Genomic DNA, 25,864 nt, shown 5'->3' with positions numbered 1-25,864 from the left:
AGTCATATTTACATATTTAAAAATAAGTGCTCTTGATGATAGTATCAAGTTTACTTCTATGCTATTGTCGTAAGTACATAGTATGTGATCAGTAAGTTATTAATGCCTGAATTCAGGAGTGAATGAATTAATTTCTAAATAAAAACAAAATATATGATTACCTTGGGCTGGACGAATACTAAATGCAATTCCTCTCAGTTCAGTTACTGGTTTCCATTCAAATTGGGCAGGAAGATTCAGATGATTATATAGCCTGACTGTCCCCCGAAAACATGTTTTCAACAAGAAGGTTTGGGGTTTCAACACAACCTCATTAGAAGACAGTTCAAGTTTTACAGGCAGGATGACAGCCATTACTAAGATATGTCCACCAGGTATGTTGTTAATTCTAAAGGTAAATGATCTGTAACAGAATAGAAACTCCCAAACTTAACAGATAGCACAGTACCTATTTATAATTAAAGACTTCAGATACATATAAAGTATATATGCTATAGATTACCATATATAATTGATTGAGAAAATAATGATGGAAAAAAATCAGATTACCACTGAACTATATGAACATACACATATACAAAATGAGGCATATCATATGCCTCCTATACTTTGGAATAAAATATAATCTATGTTACAGTTATTGAATTAAATTAATACCATAAATGACTCCAGTAAGTAAAAATTGAGAAATAAACCTTACTTCCAAAATTTCCCGTTGGTAGAAGACTCAAATACCATCGAAATATATGTACTAGATGTAGGTGGAATCACATAGGAAAATTGGTTGGTTTTCCGAAGTTCTTCCAAATTAATATCTAACTGTATCAATATATACATTGGCAGCATGTTAACAATGTGAAGTAGCTTAGTGTTTGTAGATTTCACACAAATATTACCAAAGTTAAGAACAGACGGTCCTGAAATAATCAAAGTAGATTATTAAGTAAAATTCTTACAAAGGTGTTCCTTCATTTTCTATGTCTTTAGATTTTATGTTGGTAAGATAAATTATCTAAAATTAACACAAAACTATATAGTATAATGTCACAAAATTATTTGGTACAAGTCAGACATGAACATGCTTTTATGGATCATACCAAAGCTTCATGTTTAGAGATTATTGCTTCATGTTCAATATGAATATATTCTAGTATGAAAAATTTCACAGTAAGATAATAATCACAATAAAATTCTTATCATAAATTTAATCTCCAACATTTCACAAATGAATACATTTACTTTATTTACCAATATCTAATTTAAAAAAACTATTTTCAGTTCCATGACTTGTTTCCTAAGGGTTTCTTCTATAGCCAAAAGCTTTAATTATAATTTAATGTATATATTTTGTATAATATATATTGTATAATAATTATACATAATCTCCTTTTTATTTTGAGACAATATTCAACTGTATAACCAAAGCTAACTTTGTACTCACGATTTTCCTGCAAGTCACACAGTCAACCACAGAGTAATAATGAATAGAATAAAGGAAAGAAAAAGCTCGAAGGTAAAGTTTAGTTAAAGAGAAATGGGTTAATTTAAGTTAGAAAAGCTGGCTAAAAACAAGTCAAGCTAATATGAGACATTTATAAGTAAGAATACGTCTCAGTGTATTTATTTGGGAATTGGGTGGCAGACCCCAAAAGAGTAAAAAAAAAATTCTATGAAGAATTATCTTTATCATCTTGATTGGTATGGACATCGCTGACCACTCTTGGTGGATCCATACATTGGTTTAAAGTTGTGGAATGTATAAGAATAGAGAAAGAAAACTAAACACTAAAGCATGTAAACATTCATTTCTCTCTGTTCTTCACTGATGTAGCCAGCTGTCTTGAGCTCCTGCTATCCTGACTTCTCCACAATAACGTAATGTAGCCTAGAATTTTGAGTTAAAAATAGATTTCTGCCCTAGGGTGCCTTTTGTCAGGGTATTTTAATCCTAAAAACCAAAATAAAGCTAGGACATATTCCCTTTGTGTATATTTTAATTGGATTGGTTTATTCACCTATTCATTAATATTTAATTTCTAATTATTAGCTACTTTTAAAAAGCTACTATACATTTTAGATAACAAGTACTGATTTGAAATACAACGTCATTTCTTTTGGATAAATACCTACGAGTTGAATACATAAATTACATTATTGGTTTGTATGTGACTATATAAGGAATCAGAAAACTAAAATAATTTTATTTTGTGTATTACTCATGAGAATACAACTCTTTTAAATAGTTTATTGGCTCCTTATCTATCCACTAGTCTTGGGTTCTTTATATTTTCAGGAAAAAAATAGTGAGATTTTTTTTCTTCATGGGTTACCTCTAGCCATATACTAAATTTGTCATACTGTGTCATTTTAGTTTAATCTTTTTTATTAAATCTTTATTCTACCTACGAACCATAGTTTCATGTCCCCCTCTTCTTGTTCTCTCTTCCCACCTCCTTTCTACCACCCCCTTCAATCCATTCCATGTTTTAGCTATGTCTACATTATGTAATAGTTAAACAATGGTAATTAGTATATGCATTACCTCATGTACCTGTGTACAGTGGCATAAGAAAATGCAAAAATTCAGTCTCAGCAACATTCATGTATCTTCATTTTTTTTTTTTTTTTGGTTTTTTGAGACAGGGTTTCTCTGTACCTTTTGAGCCTTTCCTGGAACTAGCTATTGTAGACAAGGCTGGTCTTGAACTCACAGAGATCCACCTGCCTTGGCCTCCCAAGTGCTGGGATTAATGGTGTGCACCACCACGACCCGGCTTCATGTATCTTTTTAAATTACAGTTACCATGTTGTATAATAGGCCCCGATGACAAGAATAAATCTAATTTGGGATTGGGGACTGCTGCTGAGGCTGCTAAAGCTATTTTTTTGTTTAAACCTAGGACTATAATCAGTTAGCCTGATAGAACTATCAGGTAAAATTGATCCTTGTCTGTCTTTAGGCATAATAGGGTTTCACAGGAACTGAAGGCCAAAGCTCTCACAATGACACATTTGTCCAAGAACAGCTGCATAGTTAATATTGTATGGTAAAATAGCCATGGACTTCCTATTCTACCATCTTGAAATCTGTTTTTGAAAGGGAGGGGGAAAGAGGAAGGAAGGAAAAGAGAGAGAAATAGAGAAAAAGTGAGATAATATGAGAATATAATATAAAATTGGGTGGTTAGAAATGTAAGCAGGACCTGGAAGGAGTTGAGGTGGGGTGGATGCAATCAAATATTTTATATAAATAAAACCAGCACACACACACACACACACACACACACACACACACACACACGAGTGTAGTAGATTTCTGTATAATCTTACCAACAATTACTTGATGGATTTGCTTTGGTGTCAAAACTTTGCTGCAGTCACGTTTTTCTTGGTGAGTGGTTGGCTTCGATTTAAGTCCTCTGGAGATCTGTTTTTCCAAAATTAATCATTCAACATTAGTAAGGATTATTTTTAGAATTCTCACTACAGAACAAATTTGAAAACATGCACATGCCTTTCTATGCAGAGATTCTGTCTCCCTGGATGTTATTTTCTTGGTGCTTAGCAATCTTTTAGCTCTGAGGGAAACAGTCTTTAAAGATGAAGGTATCTCTTCGATTTCTGATAGAGATAATGATGGTGACTTTATACCAGATGATGGCAGCATGCCTATATCGACTTCACTTACTGGAAATCTGCGTTCCCTATAAAAATAATGATGATGATAAAATAATAATAATCACTGATTGAGGAAAAGTCGTTCACAAAATACAATAATAAGTGGAAATGTCCTCCATGAAAAACACTGGTATAGGCTTATCCATATCCATTTAACTGAATTGGCATACTAATCTGAAAGATGCTTTCCTCCACTAAGTGGCCTCTACGCTTCTTCAACAGCTCATAGAAGAAGTTACAGGCACCCCTATATTTTTGTCACACTCAAAAAAAATCACAGTCACTGAGTGGTTTGGACCAAAAGAAAAGCCTCTTTGGTTCAAGAAACAATGATATCATTTATCTTCAAAAAATGTTGGCATCAGGCTGAGAACAAACTTTATTTGAAATACATCAATTCTTCCCTTGTTATGTTCTGACTCCAACATCCTACACAGCTTTTCTTGGAAATATGCTTTAGTGAATCACATACAATAGAATCCCTACCTCAGGATCTGCTTCTAGCAAAAACTACCTAAGAAAACTGCAAATAGGAAGCTACCAAAAGTTACGAAAGTAGCTAGATGTTTTGCCTTTAATATATATTGAAATGCTACTAAAACAACTCAAAATGAAAAGGAAATTAAGGCATAAAAAAACAAATTTAATATTAGCATGGAGAATAAATTTGAACCATAATAATCAATACAAACATAAAATGAACTTCAGAGTTGATTTTTTTGTACTAATTTTTTGAGAAACACTCAAAGCACAGACAAACGGGACTTTATCCAGCTAAGAAACTTCTACAAAGCAAAAAAAGATGATAAAAGGTAGAAACCACTCTTGCAATGGGGAAAATATGCAAATTTTTCATTTGAAAAGATATGTATCCAGAATATACACATAACTAAAAAGCGTAATAACAGCCCACTCAATAATCAAATTACACTGTGTACAAATGAAATGAAATGAATGTATACTTCTAAAAGAAAGAAAGTCAACGGCCAATAAAATTTATTTTCTAAAGCTCAGTGTCTTCAGTCACCAGAAAAACAAGAATCAAACTGACACAGATTATCACCCCATGCCACTGAAATGGCTATTATTAAAAAGATAAATTATAGCAAATACTAAAAAGATGTGGAGACTAGTAAGTAGGAATACAAAGCACTAAAAGCAATGACAAGAAAATTAAGGAAGTATGAGTTATACTGATTTAAACCAAATACATTGTATTGATGTCCTGAAATTTCGCATTACCCTTCATAAAATCTTCAATTATTACATGATCAAACACTATAAATGTATGATGATAATGTCAAATACGCTGATTTGATCTTTACATGCAATCACTGTATTGTACTCCCGAAATTTATATTCAAATAATCAATTTAAGAAGAAAAGCAAATCTGGTCTTTAGGCACATTTTTTGAAAAACTATCTTTACCTCAGTGTTTCTTTAAGAAGGCGTGTATTTCTTAAACTGTTAATGTAGTCTGTGTAGTAATCTCGATGCATTTTCCTTTCCAATTTTTCCAAATCAGTGTATTCATAATCAGGATCCACATATACATGCCTAGGCATCTTTGTGAAAATTGTTCTACAAGGTGAACAACATAACATGTTAAAATACACACACGTGTGTATGTGTGTGTGTGCAAGCATACAAGCACACATACCTGTTTGATTAGATGATACCAAGTACCTACTGGTCAATTTCAATATCAAGTGGAGTGCATTACATGGTGAGTACGATAAAATGCATATCCTATGGTATACAAAGACATCATTGCAAAAGAGGATAAGGGTGAGATATACCTATGTGCATGTGTTGTATGTGTTATATATATATATATATATAGGTGTGTGTGTATGTTATATACATATATGTATATATGCATACATCTTTTTAAAATTAAGACCAGAGTTAGAAGAAATAGAGAATACTGAATCTTTTCACTAAACATAGATTATATAATGTCTATGTACCGTTTGCTCCCTCCCAGAAATTAAAATCATGGAAAAAGCACTGTGGCTCTATGAGACAGAACTGCTAAAAGATCACACTTTTAGCCAAACAGAAACTCCCACATTTAGTTGCAAAAGAGGTGTATAATGATACCCATGCCAAAGCTGAGGCCACACTAAGATAAACCGCATGATAAACTTGTTCACCAGCTGAAAACCTCTAAACGACATAAATCCTCTTTATTTTCTGGAAGTGAATGGTAGGTCTCTGCCATTAAGAAGTAAATCCTCTATCTCTTCTCATGGTTTCCCATTTCAAGTCCAGATCCTAGGCTCTCTCTTCTAATAAAGATCATTCTGAAGGAAAATTTCCTGTTGGCTCCTTTTTAGGAACCTGCTGGAGGAGGGATTCTTTGTTGCTCTAACAACTACTTCCTTAAACTCTGGAGTTCACTAAGCATATAGAATTATTTCTGTAGTCTGGAGTAAGCACTATTATTTCCAATATGTAATAAACAAAATTTATTATGTAACTAAATCATTTCTCTTATTTATTAAAAAACAACTTACTGAGTTGTCTATGTTGTATGGCTATTTTCTTTCCAGGTATAACATGATCAGCCAATCACCATTTTAGAGTAGAAATTACCTATTCCTGGTACACACAACAAGTAATTGAGCAGAACAGTATAGTGATAGCTGTTCATAGCCTAGTAGTAGAAGGGGAGAAGGACCATAGGACCCCCAACTAGGACTACAGCCATTACTTACTCCCGTGCTCCTCCAGATGCAAGTAACCTTGGGAAAAGCTAATGGAAGGTTGAATGAAAAGGGGGCTCTACATGACATTTATCCATGTTGCAGTCACCCTTTGCAGTGATTTAGCTATTTTGCAATCATGCACACTTATTGTTAAGCAACCCCTCCACAGTGCTCTGAAAATAAGTCTAACAAACTCACTGATTTGGTCATAAATTTGAACTTTGAAGGAATTACTTTTTTCTGTTTCTGAAGCGCTATCTGGAATAAATTGGCATTTATTTAAGTCCTCCCAGAAATAATAACCCAATATTCACCTGCATTCTTAACACTGTTATAAGCAGAAGGGATATTACAATGAACAAAATTCTCTACATTATTTTTTCTCAAAAAACTAAAAGGCTTAAATACATAAGAACAAAATAGTAATTTTAATTCTTAGCAAAAAGTGAATGCACTAGAATAAAATTTCTTTGGTTTATTTTTTAACATTTAATTGATAACATTACTAGATTTGATAAGGTAAAAAACTCTATTGAGAGAATTAAATATAACTATTAAATAATAGGAATGGCAGTTTATTTTTCTGTTAATATTTATGATCTAATCTATAGACACATAATCAAATTGTTAAAATGAATTTGAAATGTAACTTTGCATAGGAAAATAGGTTCATAAAAAAGTCAAAAATGTGTCCAGAAGCAATCAACTCAGGGTACTGGAGGCAATGTAATGAGCCAGAAGAAAACATACAATTGCATTTTCACAATGCATAACAATTTTAAATGTCAGAATGGTTTTTTATAGTTCTGTTTTTATGGTACTAATCAAACAGAAACAAAGAAAAGAAAGATATAAAAAATTCATAAATTAAAATATCAGGAAAGTCAGTAAATGTCATAGAATTTTTCTTTTATAGATAGCAAAAATGTAGACTGAAGAATCAAATGGTAAAATAGGAATGTCGGCACAAAATTAAATGATCTTAATGATACCCACCAAAAAATAAAGTAGAAAAAGTACAGGGCTATTATTAAGTTTAGTTAGTCTATTGTTAGCATACACATTGGCATAAAATAACCCTTGTTTACTTATGGATATATTAAAATCTTGAGGTCCAGAAAGTCATGTATTTGCCACCTTTAACTTAGCAATGTCCTTGAATTATGATGAATTTAAATTGTAGCTTAAACATTCTTTATGAACTTAAACCTGAGAAGTTTTAAATCAAGTGGGGAGGAGTTACTAGAAATATGACTCTGAGGTGAGAAAACAAGGACAATGATAACAGTTAATTAGTTTCTTACAAGTTAAAGTGTTTTAGTCAGATAAATTCAAACATAATTATACTAAAAATATAATTATTTTGGAGTCTAATTCTAATACCAATAGTGATTATTTCAATCGTTTATATATTGATATTCCTAATATGATTTTGAAAACTATTTTGTATGCCAGCTATTGCCTCACAAGTACACAGTAGAGTGTATAAAAAGTTAGATAAGGCAAACACTAACATTCAACAGCCATTGTTCTCCACATACAAAAGGACAAACATAATTTCATTCTGATTACTGCCTCCAGTAGCTTTCTTTTCTAATGCCAGGATCTTGTCAGATCTCTGCCCATTATCCTGGATATTATGTCTTTTGAATTTTAATTTATTAATATTACATTTTACCTGAATTGTTTATAGTGGTCTTCACACCTGATACTTGCAGCTCTGTCATTAGGAAAGGCAATCAGTGCACCCTTCACTGACATATCATTGGAGTGATGATTATGAAGGTTTGTCATGGCTGACTGGAGCATTGCTGCTACAGGTGGATGATCATCCTTTTTCTCTGAATCTTTGATCACAAATTGTCTTGTGGGATTACTGATCAATGGGGATATCCCTTTAATAAAATTGAAAAGTAAGTTGGTATTTGGTCTTTTGTATTGTACATTTCCAAGAATTAGCCAAGGATTATTTCATATACTAGCTAACTGGTATAATGATTTGAAAAAGAATGGCTCTCATAGGCTCATAGATTTAAATATTTGGTCATTATGGAGTGATACTATTGACAGAGATTTGGGGTATGGCCTTAAAGTAGGTGTGGTCTTGTTGAAAGAAGTATGTCACTGGTAATGAACTTTAGGATTTCAAATGCTCGTGCCAATTCCAGTATTTCTCTCTCTCTCCCTTCTGTCTGCCAATCCACACGTAGAACTCTCAGCTCCTTCTCCGTCACCATGTCTGCCTACATAAACTATGCTTTCTACCATGATAATAATAGAGCAAACCTCTGAAACTGTAAGAAAGCCCCAACTAAATACTTTCTTTCATTAAAGTTGCCACGGTCATGTATCTTTTCACCGCAATAGAATTTTCACAGCAATTGATTTTAACATGCTAAATTCTCAAACACATTGAGAAAATACAAATGACTTAATAAAATACAGGGGTCTATGTAAAATAATTTAGCAAATAATAAATATTATTAAGTTGTATGCATAACAATAAGCATGTTAATTTGAAGATTTCAATTAATCCATATCAAGTGAAAGGTATTTTTCAGCTAAAGACAATGTAACTAACCAAGTTCACATGGTATAATTAATAAAACATTATATATGACTGGATGAAACTGTAGCACAAAGAAAATCTGGATATATTCAAAACTAGTTAACATTAAAAGCCAACAAAATTACAGAAAGAATACAACAAAGAAACCATAAAATATTTGAGCATCTGTATAAAACACCTCAAAATATCAGCACAATATCTACTGAAAATATGACAGAAATGTAAATCTTTAGTATAGACAGAGAACTACTTAATAATCAGTTCTAGTATATAAGACCTGTCTTTGAACAGGCCTTCTAGGTGACTTTGATAGATGTTTTATAAATGGGGACAGTACTTGTTTTTTACCCTGTTTGATACATATACTCTTATATTAACAACAACAATTACATCAGAGTCGTGTAAAACTAATGCAATAACATACCAGGATTAATTTTCACCCCGACTTTCTTAGTGTAAGCTTTGCAAGTGCTGTTGAATTCTAAATGTATATAATGAAATGGTTTCATTGACAATGACAGTAAATTTTCATCTACCACTGGACCGATAATCTCAATCACTTGCTTCACTTTAAATACTCCAATTTGATGTGGAACAAATGAACAAATCACATTCTAAAGAAAAAGAAAACTCAATCAGTACTCTATTGTTAGGAAAAATAAAAACAAATTTTAAAATACAGGTTCTTTTAATTTCAAGCAACATGATTTCACCATGGAGATTTATAAGCACTTTTAGGAAACATCAACAACAAGCTATATGCTGCCCATTATTGGAATTTTAAGGAAATGAAGAACATAATACAACAGTATTTCAAGAACAATATATCAAAAATCTCCAAATCCACTTTTGCACAAAAATAAATGACAAAATTCATTAAAATTAACTTTTCCAGTTATTTAGAAATTATCGAAGGCTTAAGAAAAATTCAACATATCAGGAATCTTGCTTAATGTCTAAAAGCCGTCATGGCATTTCCCTCACTCTCAACCACCTCAACTGTTTTGTGGTCTGCAATTAGAGTAGCTGTAAAAACAGTTAGCACTAACATCCAAAGAAGAGAGAAGTGTAGGTGTGGAGATCTCCAGAAAACACATTTATATAGATTATGCTTTTGGTTCTGCCTGACAACTGGTTGAAAAACATTTAAGACATACTTTTTTATGTGATACAGAGACAGAGAACTGAGTATCACAAGAACATGAGTTCCCATGTCATTTAATGTTTAAAGAAGCTATTAGAAAAGAACTAAATAACTAAGATATTCATACAGTGTTTTCAAAGCTCTGACAGTGAAGGAGGAAGTATATTTAAGCAGGTATAAAAAGAGAAACAAAGCCAGAGACACTCTTGCGAAAGGGTTACTGGAAGTGACCTGGTGAGAAGCAGCTGCCTACAATTCACCTATAAAAGAAGAATGTTCTGACCTCTACTCTAAGCATCTGCTTCTGTAAACATGATTGACTGCAGACAGGAATCTCCTGTTAGAAACATAGTCATATCAACTCTCCATGTCTTTTAGTCACAGAAGAAAGCTGCCTAAACCCAACAATGATGGAATGGTTCAGAAATATTGCTAGAAACATACATGTATGTTTGTTTAGACCTAATGAGACATTTCTCTGAGTCGGCATATAATAATTTATATAATAATTTATTCTGACCCTCAACTTCATCTTTGGTGTCTATATGAGAGAGGTGGTGTCTTTGTGACATTCTTGTTTGCTTGTTTTCTGTTTTTGCCATAACAGCATGTTCCTGGTTACATAGAAGGCCACATACATCTGCATTATGGTACAATTCTTAGTAAGCTATAATCCCTCAACTCTGGCTGATGCTGATTTAAGGCATCTGGTGAAGAGAAATTGAAAATAAAAGTTGTAAACTACTTGCAAGAATATCGAAGACAGCGTTCAATGACTACAAATCCAATCGCTGAAATGTCAGTGAAAGAAAACTGATAATTAGCCTTAACTCTAGGGACGACATAAGGGAAAGTGTCTCTAGACAACAATCAGACATTGAAATGGGAGAGTGTTGGGACTAATGAGTCCTGGCCTTCTGCTGGATGTTGGGACTAATGAGTGCTGGCCTTCGGCTGTTCTTCCCTCCTAGATACCTTCTAATTAAAGTTACTAGAAGCTGTGCCTAACTTAGACGATCAGAGGATGGGATTTTCACCTGTTGGCCATTGACTGCAGTCTATTTAAGCCTCCATGGTGTTAATGAAGAGGTGCTTTTAGTACCAGTGTTTGAAGGTCTGTGCAACCTCCAGACCCTTTCCCGAAGCTCGCGAACTGGGGTCTAGCGCATAGAGCACAGATCGGGGCCGCGGTGTGCGGCAGGAGAGAAAGAATTATACGTAAAATTGTACAATACATAGGAGATACAAACATGGCTGGGTTCCTAAAGAACCATTTTAAAACCTATAGAGGAATTTCATATGAAATGGGGATAAGAGAGAAAAGAAGGAGAGAGAGCCTGCACAAAAGTGAATGAGACAATCAGTTAGAAAGCTGGTTCAACAGTTAAGCCACTCTTCCAGAAGAAGAGGGTTCTATTCCCAGAATCCACAAGGTGGCTCACAACCTTCTCTAACTCCGAGTCTACAGAATTTGACACCTTCTTCTAGACTCTCCAGGCATGTTAGTGGTGTACTGACATACATACACACATGAAAAAAACTCTAATACACATATAATAAAACATGTTTTAATTAAATTTAGGGAAGAGTGGTGTGGGCTCCAGAGAAAGGTCTTTAGAGAAAATCACCAAGTAACTATCCAGAGAAAGTCCCGGGGTGGGGGGGAGACAAAAGCATTATAAAAGCTTTTAGGGAACAGCAGGAAATAATTTGGTTCAACATTGCTTATATGACAAGAATCCGGGATGTGCCAGGTACTGGTTAGAATCCACTTAGGATTTGTAAAACCCACAGCACAAGAGAGAGAGAGAGACAGAGACAGAGAGAGAGACAGAGAGACAGAGAGAGAGAGACAGAGAGAGACAGAGAGAGACAGAGAGAGACAGAGAGAGAGACAGAGAGAGAGACAGAGAGAGAGACAGAGAGAGACAGAGAGAGACAGAGAGACAGAGAGAGACAGAGAGACAGAGAGAGAGAGACAGAGAGAGAGAGCACGCAAGATCAACTGTTCCACGGTGAGATGCAAATAAGCAAGGCATGATCTCTTCAGTCTATGGGATCCAGCCTCTTAAAAATGACCATTGAATGGGTAGGCCCATGTTCTAACATAACTAATTCAAGCAACTTAAGGTAACCTTTGTCCAACCATTTGCTGAATACTAAATTAACCGAGAGAGATGTAATTGACTACATACAACAATGAAACTATCAATACAGAATTTTCCTAGAAGTCACTACTATATCAATAATCAAAGCTACTGTTAACCTTGGAGTGATTTGATTTTCTGCATTTCAAACAGCTATGCTATTTACAATGCAAAGTTTTCACCATAAAGTTATTTTACAACGAAAGAAACAGTAAAATGTGTTCAACACACCAGAAAGATACATAATAGAATATGTCTGAGAGGAAATTCAAATGCTAGACTTACCAAACAATTATGGTGAGTCAACTATTATAAATATGCTGAAAGAACTGAAAAAAATGTCTAAAGAATAAAAGAAAGTATGATATCAATTCTTCATAAAAAATGTAACATGAAGGACTGAAATGATTAAAGAAATATTATAGATAGTACAGCATTTTAAAGATTCACTAAAAAGAGCTCAGTAGTAGATATGTACTGATACAAGAAATAATCAATGAACTTGAAGACAAGATAGTTGAGAATACCCAAAATGGCTAAGAGAGATGATTAAAAATTAGGCAAAAGAGGGTCTCTAGGTACATGATACTGTGTCCAGAACAAGAAGATACGGTAAAACCTTCCCCTGTTCCAAGTACAAGGGCTTACAAATGACTGACTAGCATATTCAGGAACTATCAACCATAGCTTTCTCCTATAGGATGACTGCAACCTGAAACTGAAACTGCTCTGCCATATACTGCTACACCTTAGACCTTCTACTGAGATTAGCGGACACCTACCTCCTCACTCTCAAAAAATAAATTAAGCTCCTAAATTCAGATGATTAAATAAACATGCTGAGTTTCTGGGCTGCTGCTATTATTGATTCTCCATTAGAGTGCATAGCACACCTGATCCCGGGGTGTCTGTGTCTGTCTGTCTGTCTGTCTGTCTGTCTGTCTGTCCTTTGTTCATTCCCTCCATGGGTAGGTCAGATCAACATCAAATCTAAGAAGGTCACAGTAATAAACATAGTACCAATGAAAAAAAAAGAGGTTGTAAAAATAGTTGAGAGAGGAAAGTGAAGAATATTTGTAAAAATATAAAAAATGAGATGTTTAGAATCGTGATGGAAAAAAATTCATCTGTATATTGATAAAGCTCAACAAGATTCATGATATATCAGAATGACAGACACATCAGAGTCAAACTGTCAAAACTGCCAGGCAGTGGCAGTGCATATCTTTAATCCCACCACTAGGAGGCTGAGGCAGGTAGCTATCTGTGCAGTTCTTTGAGGCCAGCCTGGTCTACAGAGCAATTATAGGACAAGCAGGGCTATACAGAGAAAAGCTGTCTCAAAAAAAAAGAAAAGAAAAGAAAAGAAAAGAAAAGAAAAGAAAAGAAAAGAAAAGAAAAGAAGGAAAGAAAGAAAAAAAAAGAAAGGAAAAAGAAAATCTTGAAATCATTAAGACTACTAGCGACCGAAAGGCAATGGGAAAGAGATTGCTTTATTGAAAAAAATTAGAAACTCAAAATTCCATAACTAGCCAAACTCCCAGTCAAAACTAAAGTTGGAATGACATTCCTTTCCAAATAAATATCAGAGGAGAGATTGTACTCCTAGTAAAGCTGCTTTAGGAAAGTATTAAAGGGAATCTTTCCATTGAAACTGAAAGAAAATGGATAGTTAAACAAGTAGTTTAAAGGAAACTATATATACATACTCAAACAAACATATATATATATAAATACACAAACACATATATGTATGCATATATGGGCATACATATCTGAACTGTATTTTTATTTGCAGTGTTTTCTTATGTATTTAGTTTATAAAATTGGGAAAAAGGAAAGAAGCCATTCAGAGGGAACAGAGGGATGGCAGTGAGGGAGAGTACTGAATTAGAACAAATTATTAGCACACATACATACACATCAAGATGCCAGGATGAAAGCCATTATACCTGATATGATAACCTAAAACACTAATAAAAATCAGTGGATAGAAAATATAACAATGGCTATTCAAGAACGTTGATAGGCTTCTAACAAAGAAACATAGTGTGTATTGCAACAGCATAAATAGAAGATAGGACAGTTATACTGAAGCAATGTTTTTGCACAGCATTAAAATAAAGCCAGTACTACTTTGAACTATGCTCTGTGACATTGTTGAATATACCCTCCAAAGAAACAATTAAAATATTAAATATCAAAAATAAATAGAACAAACAGGTAATCAAATATACCAAAATAGCTGTTTGAAAATAAGATAATATTTTAAAACAGTGAATTACCAAATATAAGAAAATATTACTTGCATACCCTACATTATCAGTCGCTTTATTAAAAACAAATGGATTCTTTTACCATTTCTCTGACATCTTAAAGTATAGATGACCAATTTTATCATATATTTATATTATGCACTATATATAAATGATTAAATCAAGCTAATTAACTTACTCATAATTGTTTATGACAATGATAATTTTGGGTGACAGCACATTAAGCTTAGGTCACCATACTATAGTCACAGATCTCCCTGAATTATTCACTCTGTCACACTGGAACTTTATACCCTTTAAGCAAAACCCCATGGTTTTGCTGAGGAACTCTCCGGTCTATACTTCGCTTTAATTAGTTAAGTATACTACTTTTCCTGACCAAATCTGCCAATTTGCATTCAGATTTCATTGAGATCATTAAAGAGGTCACGGCCTATCTTTGTATCTGGCTTGTTTCTTTTAAAATATTATCACTCAGGCTCATTCATAATAGCAAGGCTTCCTTTTGAAAGCTAAATAGTTTTCTATTTCATATACAAATGTGTATGTATTGCTTTTCTGCAAAGAAAACTAAACAACTTCGTTTAAAAGATACATTAACCACTCTTTTGATTACAGAGTAACTAGGGAATGATTGGTTTGTGGAACAAGCCTAAATATCTATCCATAAGTGAATAGATAGTTAATTGACTAAAAGGCACAAATTGGAACATTTCTCCCTTGTGGACCCTGACACTTTTGTGAATTCTTTTCACTTTACCTAAATAAATATATGTTCATTCTGCTAAGGAAAAAAGCACAAATTTGTACGTAGATAAAAACTAAAAGTCTATGTATTTCCTGCAAGAGAAATGTTAGTTGAAAATAATGGACGGGGAAGTGCCAAAACCAAAAAAATTTCACGGTAAACAAATACATTTCAAGTCCCCTTATGAACATGCATACATTATCCTTTAACTAGACAGACCATGAAGGACAATAGTCTTTCTGTAGTAGTAGAGACTAAGTACTGAAGGGCAGGGGGCTTGATAGTTTTATAGGACAGAAAATGGAACTTGTGGGGCAGGGTCAATAAATAACCTAAAAGCATCAGGTGAGCTGAGAAACTCTGGATAGGAACATTGGTATACTGATTACATCGGAAGGCAGTTAAAGGCCAGGAAGCTCCTAACAAGAAGGTCAATGTACTCCATTGTAGGTAATTACAACTCCACTCCACTGATGTTTACAACTTTTGAGATTGCAGGGGAACAGATCTAAAAACAGAATCATCCACCCCAAAAGTTCCCTGTTCTGCCCTATAAAATACCTCAAGCCCCATGTGGTGAGGATTTAAAAATACACAGCAAAATATTATCTAACTGAATATAGTAGAAAGGGTTAACATAGTAATCAAATTATTGAGTCATTTTGCCTTTTAATATCTAAATATCAATACAATGAACCTTAATTAAGGAGAAACCCATTACCACTTAATAGAGACAAATTGTTTGACAAAACCCATGCCATTTTCATAAAGAAAAAGTTACTTCCAAAATAGAATGGCAGTACATGAACAACCTATGGCTAACCTCTTACTCATCTGATGGAATATTACTTGTCTTCCTTTTAGTTCAAGAACAAGATAAAATAGTCTCTTTTGCTATTTCTAGGTAGAAATATTAAATAAGAAAAACATAAATCTGAATTGTAAAAGAAATCATAAAATAAATCTATTGTCAGAGACATGATCTTGTATACAAAAGAATCTATTTTAAAATGTGATAGCATTCAGGGAATTTATATAATGTATACATACACACACACATGAAATTTAAAATATAACTACATTTTCTTATCAAAAAGACAAAGGCACTTAATATTTTTTTTCACAAAAAACAAGGATTTGAGTACAGTTCTATGGTAAAGCAATTGCCAATCATACAAAATACACTGTATTTGATCACCAGTACTGTAAGATTATATATTTCTTGTCTAATAGGAATCAGAAAATTGATACACTGGATACTATAAACACCATTGAAAGAAATTAAAACACGCATGAATAAGTATCTGTCCTCCATCAACTGCAAAACTAATATTGTGGAATAGCAATACTTCCCAAAAGGATGTAGAACACCAACACAGATGCTATCAAAATAACAGCTGCTATTTTTTGGTAGAAACTGACAAGGTAATTTTAGAATCATATCTATTTTCAAGATTCCAAATATGTCAAAAATACTTCTTAATAAATTTGAAGGCCTTGGGTGAATATGACTACTAAAATGTTTCATTGCAAAGGAAACTATCATCATGAAAATAAAAGACCCACAAAATGGAAAAGATATTTCTAATTTATTTATCTGATTGAGCCTTGTATCCAGAACATATGAAGAACTTGCATTTCAACAACAAAGATAAGTATTCAAGAACTCATGTCTAGTACTATAAATATGGGTAAAACCATATCAATAAAAGTAAAGGAAAAACTTTTAATGTTCTGCTAAGTGGTCAAGCTGTAAACTGTATTTTGAATATGTATGCTTATATTCACATGTTTGTGCTGCTCTCATGCTTGGTCAGAGAAGCTTCTCATTAAAGTATACAGCAGTTAATGCAGAGATGAGGTGTTCAAGGTGCCGAAAATAACAGATTGTGAGTGTTCATCCACAGATGAGAAAGACAGACAGACAGGTGTGAGAATTTGACTCTACAAACGGTGAAGGCAGAGAATGTTGGATGGAGGAAGAAAGAGGTAGAAAATAATCAAGATGCATTTTATACATTTATGAACTTTATACAAAATAAAAGTTTAAAAATCAGAAAATTACATGGAATAAATAAAAATGTCAAAGGGTAATATAATAATATCCTTTTAGCTATGAAAAATAATTTTTAAAAAATCAAGGGTTAACCTCGAATTTCTTATTTTATACTTGTGAGTCTTCCACAGTTTTAATGAACTGAAATCTGAGTCATTTGATCTGTGCTTATATACTGAAAGATCTACTGCAGAGTATGGGTTTTATTTTATTCTTTTTTCGCTACTTCCAGGTGATAGAAACCATCTCAGAGGACTTACATCCCCACCATTTCCATTTCTGAAGCCATCAAACGACACTGGCTTCTTTATCTTTTCACATCACTTTAACACTGGTGTATTTTTTATACTTCTAAGGATTCTTGTGATCTATTGGGAACACTCAGTCAACAAGCTGGTTTTCAATCTTAACTGTAACTGACACCTTAATTCTCCTTTTCATAGAACATCATAACACAAATTTGAGAGATTGAAATAGAGACATTTCTAATAAGGCACCATTCACCTTGTTGTCGATTTAAGCAATTATTCCCCTAAAGAAAATAGGTGAATATAGCTATCATCATCAGTTATTGGGAAGATGAGAACTAAAACCATACTGGAACACCATTTTCCACCCAATAAGATAATTGTAATAAAAAAAAGGATATTGTCAAGTGTGGGAAGGGGCATAAAGGCATTGGACTGTTAAGTCACTGCTGGAAGAAATACAAACTTATGCAATCACTTTGACAAACACTGTAGCATGAATTTTAGTTGGCCTTAATAATAAAAACCCAGAATCAGATATAAGGTTAATGTTGTATATCAGAAAAGCAGAGCAGCCAGCCACTAGAAAGTTCTCTTACCTCTATCACTGCTCAGACCAAAGGGGTGATCCTGTCCAGACTGCATCTGCCTCCACCCAAACCTCAGACTACACTGAGCTCCTGTCTCCTCCCGCCTTATTTTGCTCTCTCTGCCCAGCCATATCACTCCTGTCTTCACCTCCCTAGTGCTGAGATTAAAGGCATAGGATCCCAAGTGCTGGGATCACCTTTCTGTGAGTTCTGGTTCTCTTTTAGACAGATTCAATCTCAGGTACCCCAGGGTGGCCTTGAAATAACAGAAATCCCTCTGCCTGTCTCCCAAGCCTTGGGATAAAAAGTGTGAGCCACCACTCCCTGGTATCTAGTGGCTTAACTCTACACTCTGATCTTCAAGCAATCTTTATTTGTTAAAAACACAAGCAAAATGTCACTACATTACACTACTGGGAACAGGTCCAAATGTTAAACACAGCATTTTCAAGATTTAACAATTCCTCTATATGATATATTTTGAGAGTCTTAAGTATATGTCCATATAAAATCACCCAGAAATGTTTATAACATCAGTATAATTGCTCAAACAGGGAAGAATCAGGAATCAAAACAGAACTGTCCAACAGACCATAGATTTCTAAGAGTTGACTTAAGTCACAAACATATATGGGGGTCCTAAAATGAAATGTGGTGTGGGACACAAAAATTGGCCAACAATAAAAAGCTTTTGAATATGTGATGAATAATTTAAGTGAAAGTTAAATGTGTAATTGAGCTGAGGTTTTACTTGCAACACAAGTCTGTTGCAGCACAAATGGTCACCACAGTCATGCTTCTGAATATACAAAATTCACACTGCATTGTGTGTGCATCATATAACATAACAACAATGGATAGTGCCTGAAACACATGGGCTCAGATTTGAAACCATTGTATATTTTAAGATGCACCTTTTTTACTGTACCCACAAATTTTTCTATGTTATTATGGACACTGAATACTTTCAATATTCTTCTGCCATCATTTTTAGCATAAAAATATTAAATTTGTATACACACTTTAATCAGCTCAGGCAAAAACAAAAGTTAGTAAAGAATGCTTAAGAAGTTCTGTTTTAGAGTGCCTAGAAAAGAGTTGGCAAGAGTGGCCAGCCATAATTAAAATAGCTCCTGAAACATGGGGGGGGGGGTGCTGGTTCCAACAAGACTGTCTTAGTATTTGTTTTTTGTTTGTTTTCCCCAACATAAGAAACTGCAAACTAGCTAACTATTACCTGTTTGAAATTTCAAACTTTAACTAAATCTGCAAGATATCGCTCATGTGATTCTCCAGAAAAATCTTCCCGAATGGAAATAAAATGTTCTTTCAGTTTGGATGGCACTACATTACAGATCCTGTTTAACACTCTACAATCTTAAGTCATACCTGTTTCTGTATATGTCTTAAAATTCCTTAATAAAATAAAACTGTTTTAGAAGCAACAACTGCATTTCATAGTGCACCTGAACATTACATGCTTTCACTGGAACAATGCAGACCCTTAACAAAGAATTATGGAGTCTATATGACTGGATGTATAACTAATTCTAGGTTACATAAGAGACATACTTCATAAACACTAGTAGATCAAATGTGGTCCTTTCTCCTCTGTAAATTACTCTGAAAAAAAAATAGCTGAAGTGCTAATGGAAGGAAGGCAAAGAATAAGCTAACTTACCTGAATACATCCTTCATCAATTTTGCCCCTTTCAGGATCCACTTTAAAGTGTGCAGTTTTTTGAAAATGGTACATCACAGGAAGTGATATGGATTGATTTTTTACAATGCATAGAATATCCGAATGCTCACCCATGAAACAAGGTGCAAAAGTAAGTGATTTTCCTGGATCAAACTGTAAGATGACAGGAAGTCCAGAGCCTGTCAAAGCTAACTCTACTTTTTGAAGCTGATTACCTGAAAAAGCAATAAAACCTACTGAACAAAGTGAGGAGTGTTTGGAGAACCAAAAATATATTAGCTTACTTCACATAGCAACACTTAAAAAATATGATGGGAAATAAGGAGCTCATTCGATCTTCTGCAAAACCATTGCCTGCCTTCTTTATGCTACACATAATTTTGAGTCTTGAGGACACAGCTATGAACAAAGAAAAAGCTGCTCTGATGGATTTACATTCTGGAAATATAAGGCTGACAGTAACTACATTTGTAACACTTACAAAGGGTAGAAGCTATATGTAAAGACAAAGAGTGAGACATAATACAAATTCTTGGGGAGACTGTTTTAGGTAGAGATATTCAAATAAGCCATTTTAATTTATACTGCAACATTTGGGCAAACATTTCGAGGAAATGAAACATCCATAAAAAGTGTGTTCCAAGTAGAAAGAGAAAATTCAAGCACTCTAAAGTAGGAACTTGCTTCTCACATTCAAAAAGCCATAAGGAAACACATATGGTTATTTTAGGAGAACTGTAAAAGGATGGTCAGAAACAGTCAAGGTTATAGATATATTCTTGAGTGCAGAGTAAATAATCTTTGCCCATTTACTGGATAGAGGACAGGAAAATCAACAGATGCTAAATTATGACACTAAGGGCTTTTTTCCTATGTTTTATTTGTTTGTTCATATATACTTTAGTGCGTGTGTGAGCAACTGAAAGGATAAACTTGCCATTTCTGGAGATTAATAAAGACTGAAGCATAAAGCTACTTATAAAAATTATTAATTCTTTTGAAATATTTCTAGTTAGCTCTGTCAACTTGGAACAGCTTAGGATCATCCAAAGAACTGTCTAGATTAGACTGGCTTGTGGGCATTTATGTGGGTTTTCTCTTCATGATTTCTTGACGCAGAATGATCCAGTTCACTGTAGGCAGCATCATCTCTAGGCAATGGTTCTGGGCAGAACAAGAAACTTTAGCATGAGCCTGTGTCTAGTGGATAATCTAGTGGACATACCTAGTAGATCATTCAATGTATTTAAATCCTTTATGTAAAAAGGAAAGAGGAAAGAAAGGTGACTTGAATCAAATGTGTTTAGCATGGAGATTTTTAGAATGAATTACAGAATTTAGCAAATACCAAAACATCATAATCCACTAGGGTGAGTAATATGAAAGTTAAAGAGATTAGTTTTTTTTTCTCTTCAATCATTATGGGAATAGGTCAAAGGTTATATATACACGAAAATGAATAATTATTAAATCATACATGATAGAATAATACAGACTGGGAGAGTATATATAATTTAGGGTTGGGGATATTAGGTATTAGACAGAACTATGGATTGTGTGACAGAGTCAAGATTCCTCTTGTTGTCTCTTCTGTAGTCATCTAAGGTCTGACCCAAAGCATATTCCCTGCTTACAGCCCCTCCTCTGGGAATGTCCCTTAGAAAATCACCTAACCATGTCCCAGGGACTTGAGGTCAAGATGCCCCAGCTAACTGACAACTTTTCTATCTTATAAACAGCTTGCTTGCTTTACTTCCCCCTGCAACTGCCAACCAGGATGTAGTTTTTGCCCTTAAAACAGGCAGGGCTGCTATGTGAGCACGGTTGCTCTCCAGATAATCTCTAGTTAGTTTAATAAAGACTCCCAATTTGGACTTTGGTTTTCTGTAGTAGTCCTTGGGGTCTTCGATCCAAAACAGACTTACTCTTTACTTAAACAATAGAATAGTTTTATGAAGAGAACTGTAACTAGAACCATAGAATAGAGTTATGTTTTTCTTACTAGAGTTCTCATTGATCAATTGTAGCCTATAAATAAGCTGTAAGATGAATGTAGAATATCCATCTCTAGCTATTAGAAGCTTTATTGTTCTCTGTTCCCCCGATCCAATCTCCCAGTCTGTGCAGCAGAACACCTTTTGCAGCCTCCCCTGCCCCTCTGCTCCCACCTCCTGCGGATTTCACAAATCTCTTTCCAACCTGTCACTCCATCCCCCCTCCCACCTGTAGCTTTTTCCCAGCCTCCAACTCCAACAGGCACCCCCTGCTAACCAAGAGGGCATGCCAGAAAACCAGGTAGGATGTACACAGACCATCTTTTCTTTTCCTGTTCTCCCAGATTCAATCCCCTAGTCTCATCCCAAGTTCTGCAACAGAAAACCCCATGGCAGCCTTTCCTTTCCCCTGCCCACATCTCCTGTGGCTGCCATAGATGTTCCCGTGTAACCTTCCTATCCACTTGTTGTTTTGTCCTAGACCACAACCAGAGCAGATACCTATCCTCTGCTAACCCAAAGGCTGTTCCTCACAGGGCAACACATAAGCTTAATGCAGACCCACATGTCTCCACTGCTCCTGAGATCCAATTTCTCCCTCCCAACCCCTACCCACGGCTCATCCCTAGCTTCTTAGTAGGAAAGACACTGTGGTCTCCCTTTCTTAACTGACACCATGCCCAAGGAATCACAAAGATTCTCTCTTCCAACATTTCTTTTTCCAACTCACTTCAGTTATGAAGGGGCCAAAATGTGTCCCTACTTTAGACGTGGAACATCCCCCATTATAAAGAATGACCTAAGCATGAGTCCAAGATGACCCCCAACCAAGTTTGGCCAATCAGCTAAACTGTTCAAGGGCTGAAAATGAAGAGAAGCAATAAAGAAAGCCCAATGAAGGAATTCTGGAAATGAAAAATTTAGGAATTAGAACAGGAACTACAGAGGCAAGCTTCATCAACAGAATACTAGAGATGGAAGAGAGCATCTCAGACATTTAAAATATAATATAAACAAAATGGACACACCAATTAAATAAAATCTTAATCTAAAAAATTCCTAACACAAAATATCCAAGAAATCTAGGACACTGAAAAAAAAAAAAAAACAAAAGTAAGAATAATGGCTCCAAAGCCACAGAGAAACCCTGTCTCAAAAAACCAAAAAATAAAAAAAAAATAAAAATAAATAAATAAATAAGAATAATGGGTATAGAAGAATAGAAGAAACAACTAAGCAAGGGGCACATGAACTCACAAACTCTCAAAAAGCAATCATAGGATTTTAAAAGGACTACAGCAGCTCGTGTGTGTGTGTGTGTGTGTGTGTGTAATATATTATATATTACATATGTATTATATTATAGGTATTAGCTTATTAATCTTTTTATGGGACTCCTGAGTGTGAGAACTAATGAGTCTCTGGCCCTTATGTGTGTTCTTGGAACTCTCTTTGTCCTTTTGGGTTGCTGTGTCCAACTCTGATGTGATAGCTTTTGCTTCATCGTAATATATTTTATTTTGTTGTGTTTAGTTGTTATCTTCCAGAAGCCTGTTCTTTTGACATGAGACACAGAAAGAGAATGGATTCAGAGGAAAGGGAGGTTAAGGAGAAACTGGTAGATATAAGGGGATAAGAAACTATATTCAGAAAAACTATGAAAAAAAGTATCTATGCTCAATAAATGGGGTAAAATAAGAAAAAAAGCAGCATTAACCAGAAAATTAAAGCAAATATTCTCTGATCGGTAAATATAGTTCAATATAACAAGGCATGACATCAGTAATATCAGCAAGACATTTCTGCCATACTGAGCAAGATTAACAGCTTAATTAAACATAGTGACAGTATATATTCATACTGGCCTGCAAATCTTCCAAACTCTTGGCTTTGCTAAGTTAACAGGAAGGATTTACATCTCCTGGGCACAGCTCATTTTTTTCAGAATTTGATTTGCAACCTCCGTATTCATTCATCTTTGATCTAGCTTATTAAAAGTGACTCAAGTACTATTACATTTTTGCTTTGCTCCAATCATCACAAAACTACTTGAAATTGTAAAAAAAAAATTAATGCCTCTTAATATGTGGCATAGAAAGTACATGCCTTTCACATACTCATGGTATGTATCCAAAGACAGTATTACCCTGCTTAGTAGATCTCAATCTTGTTCTTCAACTGTTACTATAGGCAGCATTCTAGAAGTAAAGGTCTGATCAAAACAAAATGGCCCATTTGTTTTACGTCAAATCCTATGAATAAACCTTGCCATATCTAAAAATTAAAAATATTCGGTTTTAATTTCTCAAATTCCGAGATCATAATGTTTATCTAAAGTCATGTAAACGGTTCCATGGTTGTCTTCACACGCCACAGATGATATATTAAAGCCATGAAAGTGTATAGATTTTTGTTCAATGTAAAAAATAAGCATTTTATATTTTTCCTGTAGCACTGATACTCATTATTCTATTTTATTGTTTGAAAATGTCAGACATGCATATAATGAGCTTTTATCCAATTTACCTCCCATTTTCTCCCGTCAAACTCCTTCCTATTCCCTCACATGTGCTATTTTTTCTCTTAATGAATTTTAACTACTACATATTTAATGGTCTTATTCATTTCATACTTACTTTTCATGGTGTTAGAGTCATCATCTCTTAAAAATCCATCTTTACTTCCCACAGAATCAAATCTCACAAAGAGGGCATAGTCTTGCCTATGTGAAGGCCCAACATCCTTTTTAATGTCAACTACTAGCCTGTAAATATCATAATTAGTTGTTTTTAAAGCACAGGTTATATGTTATTGTCACTTGTCAATAAAAATAATCAACCTAATTCTTAAATCAATGTAAGCAGATGAAAAGGAATAAAAACACATCTATTACCTATTTTCCAAATTTACTAACAACAAAGACCTCAGAGCGTAAAGCTCAAGAAAGTAACTGAATTAATACTTATATTTTTAAGACAAGACTAACTTAAGTGTCCCAATATGCCAAAACCTACATGACATGCCACAGTATTTATACTGTATTTTTTCTGCCAGATAGAATTCACTATTAGCAAAGGATTCTAAGCAGTCTCTATAGTAACCCATATTTCCCTTAGCAGCAAATTCTGTTACATATTTATTTACTCTCATGAACTAAATTCATATTTATCACCAATTAAGTTCCTCATAGTGGACAAGTAATTAGAGAACATAATTTGATATGAATCATATCTTCTTAGAGAAATGTAATGGAAGAATAGAACCAAAAGCGAGAAATGCGAACAAGGGTATAGATAGGTTACACCATAGGCCAGGTCTCTGATTATATTTATCTAGCTTACTTACAGATTAGCTCTTCTGCCAGTAGATACTCAAATACACAAAAAGTAGATGTGCAATATTAAATGGGAGAACATATAGTGTGTTAAAAAACAAATTTAACTAAGACTTCAAATATTCACACCTAAATGCCCATGCTAGACTCCCAAAGTTAAAATGCTGTCGTAGGAAACAATATTTGGATTTCTTTCAAAGCATGTAGGGGTGGAGGAGGCTGAAGAAATGGCGCTAGAGTTACGAGGACCCAGGCTTGGTTCCCAGCACCCACATCAGTTGACTCACAATAACTACCAATACAATCATATAAAATACAATGGGGACACATAAAATAACATAATCTTGTATTGTTGAACATAATTTTATAGATTTTCCAAAGACACTTCTTAGACAAAAGTATCATTAAGATAATTCTTGATTATATGAGTGGGGCAATTAACGATTAGTTTTGATGCTGTAGTTTCATTTCTGTTGACTTGATAAAGCAATGAAGAAGAGAAAGGTTTATTTTAGTTCACAATTTCTGGTCAAATTCCATCATCTTACACCTGTCAGAATGGCTAAAATCAAAAACTCCAATGATAGCCTTTGCTGGAGAGGTTGTGGAGGAAGGGGTACCCTCATCCATTGCTGGTGGGAATGCAATCTTGTGCAACCACTTTGG

The 25,864-nt window shown here is 34.2% G+C and overlaps 1 protein-coding gene across 1 annotated transcript in view; it reads right to left on the bottom strand.

Annotated features, from left to right (window-relative positions):
* Positions 1 to 25,864, bottom strand: part of Cfap47 (cilia and flagella associated protein 47) — an 84,406-nt gene that overhangs the window by 48,638 nt on the left and 9,904 nt on the right. The window contains exons 7-15 of the mRNA XM_005358660.1: positions 24,501 to 24,628; positions 19,850 to 20,085; positions 9,384 to 9,573; positions 8,069 to 8,285; positions 5,108 to 5,260; positions 3,515 to 3,704; positions 3,331 to 3,427; positions 701 to 917; positions 162 to 403 (exon numbers count right to left, since the gene is read on the bottom strand). Of these exons, the coding sequence (XP_005358717.1) occupies positions 162 to 403; positions 701 to 917; positions 3,331 to 3,427; positions 3,515 to 3,704; positions 5,108 to 5,260; positions 8,069 to 8,285; positions 9,384 to 9,573; positions 19,850 to 20,085; positions 24,501 to 24,628 (1,670 nt within the window). The remainder of the gene's footprint in view (positions 1 to 161; positions 404 to 700; positions 918 to 3,330; positions 3,428 to 3,514; positions 3,705 to 5,107; positions 5,261 to 8,068; positions 8,286 to 9,383; positions 9,574 to 19,849; positions 20,086 to 24,500; positions 24,629 to 25,864) is intronic.

The sequence above is a fragment of the Microtus ochrogaster genome, chromosome X (genome assembly GCF_000317375.1).
Source record: "Microtus ochrogaster isolate Prairie Vole_2 chromosome X, MicOch1.0, whole genome shotgun sequence".
In the NCBI taxonomy this organism is placed as follows: domain Eukaryota; kingdom Metazoa; phylum Chordata; class Mammalia; order Rodentia; family Cricetidae; genus Microtus; species Microtus ochrogaster.
Note: the sequence above shows the minus strand (reverse complement) of the source record. Positions and strands in the feature narration are given on the sequence as shown.